This window comes from Aspergillus mulundensis, assembly GCF_003369625.1.
Source record: "Aspergillus mulundensis strain DSM 5745 chromosome Unknown scaffold_1, whole genome shotgun sequence".
In the NCBI taxonomy this organism is placed as follows: domain Eukaryota; kingdom Fungi; phylum Ascomycota; class Eurotiomycetes; order Eurotiales; family Aspergillaceae; genus Aspergillus; species Aspergillus mulundensis.
Genome location: NW_020797889.1, coordinates 2,319,780 through 2,327,774, shown reverse-complemented (window position 1 = coordinate 2,327,774; position 7,995 = coordinate 2,319,780). Strand labels below are relative to the sequence as shown.

Here is a 7,995-nt window from a genome sequence, read left to right as displayed (position 1 = left end):
TTGGCCAGGAACTCAGCCCTAATCCAGGCACAGGTGTACAACAAACACGATATTTACTCCGCCAGGCAGCTTGATTATTGAGGTGCAAGAGTGCATTAAGTACTAATCTTTGTTACGTGCCCTACTTTGGGTGCGTTAGACGCTCGTCGCCAAACCCTAACTCGGAGCTAGATTGGCATTCTGGACGATGAGGTCCACGGATCTGTGCTCTATCTCCTAACTAGACTAGCTCGACGGGCTTTATTAGACTGATGCGTAGATAGATATGGCAGTGACAAGGTCGTGTATATTGGAAGGATTATGTACCTAGGTACATGCCGGACCTGTCTAGCCCTAACTGCGAGGCAGCATGTTCCTTAGGGCTACGTCATGCAGAGCATTTCGATCCAGGCGCTGGTCCTGGTCCTTTCAATGCGAGGCGCTCTGAGCCGTGTCACTAAGTTTGCTGCATACGAGATGCATAGCCTAGGTGGCTTCATTTCATGCATAACCTCTATTCCCAACCGGACTATACCAAACTCCTCCAATCTCAATGGCAACCTCACAGACCAACCCTCTTCTGGTAAGCCGCCCATCCTTCATCACGATACCGCTTGGCCGCCTCAACGGGATCAGCAGCTTTGTAGATACCCCTACCCGCAATGATAAAGTCCGCTCCCCGTCCCACAGCCGACTCCGGCGTCTGGTACTGCTGCCCAAGCTGGTCTCCCTTATCCGACAGATTGACGCCAGTCGTGAAGACCACAAAGTCCTCGCCGTCTTCCTTCTTCTCAGCCTGCACCTCGCTAAGTGCCCTCGTGCTCACGAAACCCATCACAAATCCCTTGTACTTCCGTGCGTACTCGACCGAGCGCTCAGTGTACTCGCCCGTCGCCAGGGATCCCTTACTCGTCATCTCAGCGAGGATAAGAAGACCGCGCTCGTTTGCGTCTTTGAAGTCGGCCCCTTGGGTTGTCTGCGCGAGGGCCTCGACGATTCCCTCACCGGGGAGGATGGCGCAGTTGATGATGTGCGCCCATTCGGAGATGCGCAGGGCGCCGCCGTGGTACTGCTTCTGGACTGTGTTGCCGATGTCGATGAACTTGCGGTCTTCGAAGATTAGGAAGTTGTGCTTTTGCGCGAGGGCTTGGAGGTCGGAGAAAGTTGAGGGGGTGAGGTCGTCGAGGATGTCGATGTGCGTTTTGAGGACGGCGATGTAGGGGCCGAGGCCTATTTCCAGATCAATCAGTTACTGGGCTCTGAGGAATAAATTTAGATGTCGAGAAGACGATTGGATGTGAGTGAGGGCGTACGGTCAGCGAGGTCGAGGAGCTCAGCGGATGTAGTTACGTCTGCGGAGACGGTGACGTTGGTCTTCTTTTCCTCGGCGATGGAGAAGAGTTTCGCGGTGAGCGGGTTTGGGTGGTTAGCCGCGCGAGTGGCGTAGGGCAGATGGGATTTCGAGGACATAATGACGGTTCGTGAAAGACAGAATTGAGATGAATTGGTAAATTGAAGCCCAAGTGGGATGGCTGTATAGAGAAAAAGTCACCCCGCCGCGGTGGAATTTTTGCTCCGGCCCGATAAGATGCGCTTATCAAATCTCCACCAAGATCCATTCTGGAGCTCAATTATGTAGTCAACTATGATACACTACCTGAAACCAATTCTCCTCCTCATTTCCATGTTTCATACATAACGATTTACATCAAATCGCCGGCAACGCCAAAGGCACTCAGACCCCAAAGGCCCGCTTGGGCGAACCAGCACAACATACCGTTGTACCGTCCATTTCCGTTCGGCTTATCGCTGTAGATATAGCCCAGCATGTAGAGGGTACGAAAAACAACCCAGGCCGCGCCTAGGCCCGCCGCAGCCTGAGGATACTTGACGCCGGCGACCAGGATCGACAGCATCGTCTGAGGCGCATTCTCGAGGAAGTTGCCGTGAGCGCGCTGGGCGCAATTGAATTGGTGGGCTTTGGGCTGTTCGCGAATATCAATTAGTATTCTTGTGGGGAGTCTACTAGATGCTTATTGGGCGCGTACGTTGGCTTTGCATTGCTCAATGCTGGCGTAGGCGTGGGGGTATGGCACCCCAGCAGCCTTCCGGCACGAACCGACGAGGACGCCGTGGATGAAGCCGAGGACAGGGATCACGCCGAGTGACACGGCGATGGCGTATCTATAGCGATAAACAGGTGATATAGTTAGCATGAGGCGGTTTCAGGGCCAGGGTGAGACTGGGCTAGCCAGAGCTGTCCGGTGCAGTGTCACCGACGCGGACGTACCCGTAGTTACCGGGGATGGAGATCTCGACCATGGCGGGCAATTGGCGAATGAGGTTTGCAGGTTGGTTCAAATAATTAAATATGAGGATTCAGAGGCTTGGAATTCGCGTTCGTTTTGAGATATGGCGTGATGAGAATTTTGTGCAAAGGAGGCTTATATAGTTAAGGGTGCTCGGAGGACGGGCCAGATAATCTATCCGGAGCTTGGGGCCAGCCGTGTTCCGGGGTAAAAATACAACTATCCGGGGGCCGGTCGAATACTTCAGAAACTCCGTAAACAGTAAACACATTACGATTGATTGCTTATTAATACCAACATTAGCTGGAGAGGTAACTCGTCCTCAGGACCCTTCCATTACATTCGACAGATGTCGAGCTTGATTTCCACCACGCAAGGCCCGTCCAACGCATCTCCTGACCAACTACGGATGTGTCTTGCTGACACTGCCATACTTCGCCTGCCACGCGAAGAAATATAGAAGCGCTCCCAAGGGCTGTCCAAGGACGCAAAACGTCACCCAGAAAAACGAATTTCCAATCGCCTTGCCTAGAGGGGACTTTAGCTTCTCGAAAGGAGCCGTTAGAATAATCAACGGAAGCTGGAACATCATTGCCAAGGACGCGACACCTGACATCGTTAGAAGAAGTCCCAGATGTGGTATGGAAGCATACCGATCATATTATGGGTGGGAACCCCCACGAGGACCTCGTGCAGTACAGCGGAAACCGTGAAAACCACGGTACCAGCCAACGTTGGGCTCCAGCCTCGCGCGACGAGCGGCATGTACACATGCCGCTTCATGAAGGTGTAGACAGGGCGATTCCAGGATCGCCAGTACACTCCGAAGCTCGGGCTGTTCCACCAGTCCGTGTAGAATTCGCGGTCCCCAAACCGCATAATCTCAGCCAGACCATTCATCAGCGACTGGAAAAGAGCATAGAAGCTGGCAAGCCAGATAACGAGGGAAATAGTGGAAAGCTTTAACCCTCGCTCTAGGATAGATGTAAAGTCTAATGTGGCAATCTTCTCGGTCGCGTTGCGCAGAAGGGGCGCAGCGTATTGTGCAGACAGCAGCCAGACAACCACCGAAAGACACACAAACTCGAATAAACGCTTCCCCACGAATGACCAGCGGATTCGAGGCGTTCGGGGATAGACTGGCTGATATACCAGCGTTGGTGCCAACAGAAAATATGCTAGATTCCCAAGAGTAATGTTCCGAGGGTACGGACACGACCGGTAGAGCTCTGGGATATCAAAGTCCGCCGATGGAGAGCCGAGCATGCCGCGACGAAGATCGCGGTTCGTCAGCGCGTACGAGTACGACTTGAGCGACACGATGATGACCTGAATCTCAACAACAGTGCCAATCCCCGGGTGGTTGATGTAGTAAAAGATGACATAGCTCGTCGCTGCCAGGCCAAAAAAGCTGACAATGGAATGCAGTAACGCGATCAGAAACCACGTCCTTTTAGATTCTTTCAGGACATCCTCTTTCTTTGCTCGACCGATTACGCGCTGGGCATGCCCGGATGCAGCCAGCTCGATAAAGTACGAGCACAGCAACTGGCAAGGGACCAGGGCGAAGAGGATCGCGCCAATCACGACGTCTTGCCTGCGATAGTCATGACATCGGATGCAGATCAAAACGCCGTACTGCGCTGGTTAGATGGGCAGCCATTGCGTCATATGCAGGAAGCTCACCTTGAGGAAGTTTTCTATCACCAGTCGAAGATTCATGGCCACTGTCGCGAGTCAGCGATCATAATACAATACAACAGCGACAGCAGTCTTACCCAACACGACCACCATCAGATTCCGGAACCCAATAAAGCTCGTGGCCTTGGTTGAGTCCCGGCTAAGGCATGAGTGGCGGACCTGCGAGTGAACAGCTACAACATGTCCATATGTGGCTGTCTTTCTGACACCTGTGTTTCTCGGTCCGTTATTAGAGGCATGGCCATTAGAATGGTTGACGTTGGCCTTGTGGGTGCCGTTGGTGGCTGGAGCAGTAGGCGACGACGAATTTCCGACGCCCATCTTGCTTTCTATCTATATTAATGATATATGATGAATATATGAGAAGTATTGATGAGGTAAATGATGAATAGATAGCGACCGAGTTTGAATAACTGTGAGAGATAGCTGCGAGAACGCGCCGTCGTGCTCTCCAGAATCTACTCGGCCCTGCGGATAATGTGGGGATGATCAGAGCATCGGATAAGAATGCGTCAGTCGATGACAGACCAGGACCGGTCAATTGACGACAGGAGATGGTCTGGCGTGTGAGTGTCCAGGAGGTGAGCAGCAGGAAAGCAGAGACAAAGGATGAGAAGAGGAGAACCCGAGCAGCACGGCGGGGTTGTCGAGGGTTCTCATACTGTCGCAAAAGGTTGAGTTGAGCATAGGCCTCGACGAGCCGACTAAGAGACAGGGGAGAAGAGCCGTTGTTCCACCTGCATGCCTGGAATGCTGGGAATCTGGGATCCAGCGACTGAGAGCGGGCGCTGTTGGCCGGGGACTTTCGAGGCCTTGGACGGTCGTCACGAAAGTGGCTTAGCGTCGGAGGCAGCTCTGGCCCGGCCCAATCATTCCTGCGGCCGCCTTTCACGTCTCAGCGCTGCTGCTGCTCTAACCTCTAGCTACATCTACGACGTCGCAACCAACAGTACTTAATACCGTTCATTAAGGCCGATAGACCGATCTCGCCGTTCTTGCCGTGTCATCGCCGTCATTGACTCGTCGGCCCGTCGAGCTCTCCGCCTCCACCCTGCCATGGTCGCAGAGTTCGCCAGTTTCTTTGTCTGCTAACTCCGATCGCAATGGCCTACTATGACGATGGTGGAAACGACTCGCAGCCATTCGGCAGGAACCAGGGTGGGATCCAAGGACCTCGTCGACCGAGTACGTATCTCAAGTCGCTCGCTTGCTGGATGCTGCTAAACGCTTGCAGGGCTGGTAACCGATTATGGTTCGTCGATGGTACAATGGATGCGCAACCGGCGACCAAAATACCAGGGAGGCCATCGGATGGAGATGGAGAGGCCAAGCGCCAGCTATATGGTGGATGTAAGCGCTGTCGGGCAGGTCGAACTAGCTCAAGGCTAATGGTTTTGCTTTCGCAGATGCTGCCTCCCCTGGCACGAGTACACTCCCCCGTCGATTCGATTCCCGTGCGACATCTACACCAGTCTATCGGAAAGTCGAAAAAGCCCATCACAGTCGTCAGGTGGACTCCGGAGGGAAGACGTCTCTTAACTGGCGGACATACTGGAGAGTTCATGTTATGGAATGGCACGGCGTTCAATTTTGAGACAGTTATGGACGTAGGTGGACATTCTTGCCGTGGAGTCTCCAGAGCTGACCATATAGGCACACTATGATCAACTGCAAGCAGGAGTTACGTCGTTAGCGTGGTCGCATAGCAATGATTGGTTGATTTCAGGAGGACAAAAAGGCGATGTGAAGTACTGGCGGCCAAACTTCAACAACGTCGAGACAATAGACGATGCACATCACGATGCCGTCCGCGATCTAGCATGGTCCCCGAGCGATACAAAATTCCTGTCGGCCTCCGACGATACGACACTTAAGATTTATGACTTTACGGCGAGAACATGCGACACTGTCCTGACCGGGCATAACTGGGACGTCAAGTCGTGCGACTGGCATCCGACAAAGGGCCTGCTCGTGTCGGGATCGAAGGATCATCAGGTCAAGTTTTGGGACCCCCGTACCACCCGCTGCTTGACGACGCTTCATAGTCACAAAAACACAGTGACCGCTACGAAGTTCTCGAGGGTGAACAACAACCTTCTCGCGACGTCGTCGCGCGACCAGACTGCGCGCGTATTCGACCTCCGCATGATGCGGGACATCTGCATTCTCCGCGGCCATGAAAAACCAATTTCTACCCTTACATGGCATCCAATCCACGGCTCTTTGATCTCGACTGGTAGCGAAGATGGGTCTTTATACCATTATCTACTCGATGAGCCCAATCTACCAGCAGGCCAGATGCCTACTGTCGCCCCTTACGACAGCCCCGACCCAGCAAACACCCCTGCTCAGGTCATCTTTCCAGCCCACCGAGTACAGTATGCTCATGCTGCTACTATTTGGACTCTCGACTGGCATCCTCTTGGTCATATCCTCGCTTCTGGGTCGAAAGACAATTTTACGCGATTTTGGTCTCGAGCGCGACCCGGAGAGATAAGTTACTTGAAAGATAGGTTTCACATTGGAGAGGAGGCCGCGGAAGCTCAGGGGACATGGAGCCGCAACTTTGGAAGAAGACAAATGCGTGAAGAGGAGGAGCAAGAATTACAAGACGAGGCGGACAGCCTTGTCGACCAAAGGAAGGCTCCAGGGACAGGTCTTCCTGGTATACAGAGCGCACCTCAACCGGACGGGATGGGTTCTCTGCTGCCAGGTATTGGCGCGGCCCAACCTCCACCTCCACCAGGACTAGCCGCCTCCATGGCTCCAGGCAATGCTTTCCCTCCCAACCCTGCTTTTCCCGCATTTCCTTTTGCGCCACCGTTTTCAGGAGCTCCTCCTGCCTCCGGTACACCACCAATGAATCCGCCCAACGTCGACCTAGCAGAGCTTCAAAAGCAGCTCGCCGCGCAGGGAATCAAATTACCACCGGGCTTCCCACACCACTTCGCTCCTGTGTCTGCGCCAATGGGCGGCGGCGGGCTCCCTGGGTTACAGGGCGGTTATCATCCAGACAACAACTATGGACGGTGAACGTGGAAATGACACGGCATGTGATGGGACTGGACGGGGACGAAACGGCAGGTGCCTTTCTCGGATAGTAGCATGGCAGGGGATATGGTCTTATCTATGAATGTATCATAGCATCTCGACGCTTTGACCTGCTCCTAATCGGAGCAGAGGTTGCATTTTCGGCGTAAAGTTTCTGATATCCTGAACAAATGAGTTCGAATTTCTCACTTTTATATCCAAGCCATACCTTTTGTACGATTCCCAATCATAAACCGCCTGGCATCGGGAAACTGGAGAGTATCAGAACCATGATATTGACGCCGCCCCAGATTATCGGAATCCACGTCGACATTCGAAAATTCCCTGCTTCATACACGGAGCCCAGCCTGTAAGATTTAGCACACAGCCTCCCCAGCTTGCCTATCGGACCGGCAACTTACATTCCGCCGACAATACTCCCCGCTACAACCGCCTCTATACCCCCGATGACGGCATAGACCAGTGGTACCCCCAAGCATATCTTCCAGTTTCGACCTTGCATAATGAGCGCACAGGCTGCGACCGCCAGATGGCAGCTGATATAGAAAATCAAGGTCCAGTATAGCGTGAAGCGCCAGATGTCTTTGGTGTGGTATAGATAAAACGCGACATTGCTGCGGCCGGGGAACGGATCGTAGAGGGACGGGAACGGAGGTGTCACATAGTTTATCGGTACACGGTTATTTGCCATGTCGGATACACATGTATAGCGGGGCCCGTCATTAGGAAGAGCTAAGTAAGTTTGAAGAAGATATCATAATATTGTTTCGCAGAGTTGAAGCTATCAAGCTTGTTCTCTCCACAGCGCTTTACGCGGAAAGAGCCCGTTTGCATCGTTTGCATCCACCCATACAGCAGTAACCTCGGCAGGTGATCGCCGCGGTAATCGTCCGCTGATACCCTAGCTGCTCCACGCCTGTTGACATCCATCGGTCCATCACTGATACCCCTTATG

General features: G+C 53.2%; 3 protein-coding genes across 3 annotated transcripts; 1 reads left to right on the top strand and 2 right to left on the bottom strand.

The window, feature by feature from the left end:
- Positions 1 to 541: 541 nt before the first annotated feature.
- Positions 542 to 1,449, bottom strand: pyrG (orotidine-5'-phosphate decarboxylase pyrG; the record flags this gene model as incomplete). Its single annotated transcript, XM_026744286.1, has 2 exons — positions 542 to 1,209; positions 1,293 to 1,449. 2 exons carry the CDS (start codon positions 1,447 to 1,449, stop codon positions 542 to 544), a joined length of 825 nt encoding a protein of 274 aa, XP_026607449.1.
- A 233-nt stretch (positions 1,450 to 1,682) lies between these two features.
- On the bottom strand, positions 1,683 to 2,301 carry DSM5745_02269 (MAPEG family protein; the record flags this gene model as incomplete). The annotated part of the gene is made up of 3 exons (XM_026744285.1): positions 1,683 to 1,964; positions 2,028 to 2,163; positions 2,270 to 2,301. The coding sequence occupies 3 exons, from the start codon at positions 2,299 to 2,301 to the stop codon at positions 1,683 to 1,685; spliced, it is 450 nt and encodes a 149-aa protein (XP_026607448.1).
- Positions 2,302 to 5,092: 2,791 nt separating this feature from the next.
- On the top strand, positions 5,093 to 7,022 carry DSM5745_02268 (WD40 repeat domain-containing protein; the record flags this gene model as incomplete). Its single annotated transcript, XM_026744284.1, has 4 exons — positions 5,093 to 5,174; positions 5,224 to 5,339; positions 5,396 to 5,596; positions 5,643 to 7,022. The coding sequence occupies 4 exons, from the start codon at positions 5,093 to 5,095 to the stop codon at positions 7,020 to 7,022; spliced, it is 1,779 nt and encodes a 592-aa protein (XP_026607447.1).
- Between the last annotated feature and the right edge of the window lie 973 nt (positions 7,023 to 7,995).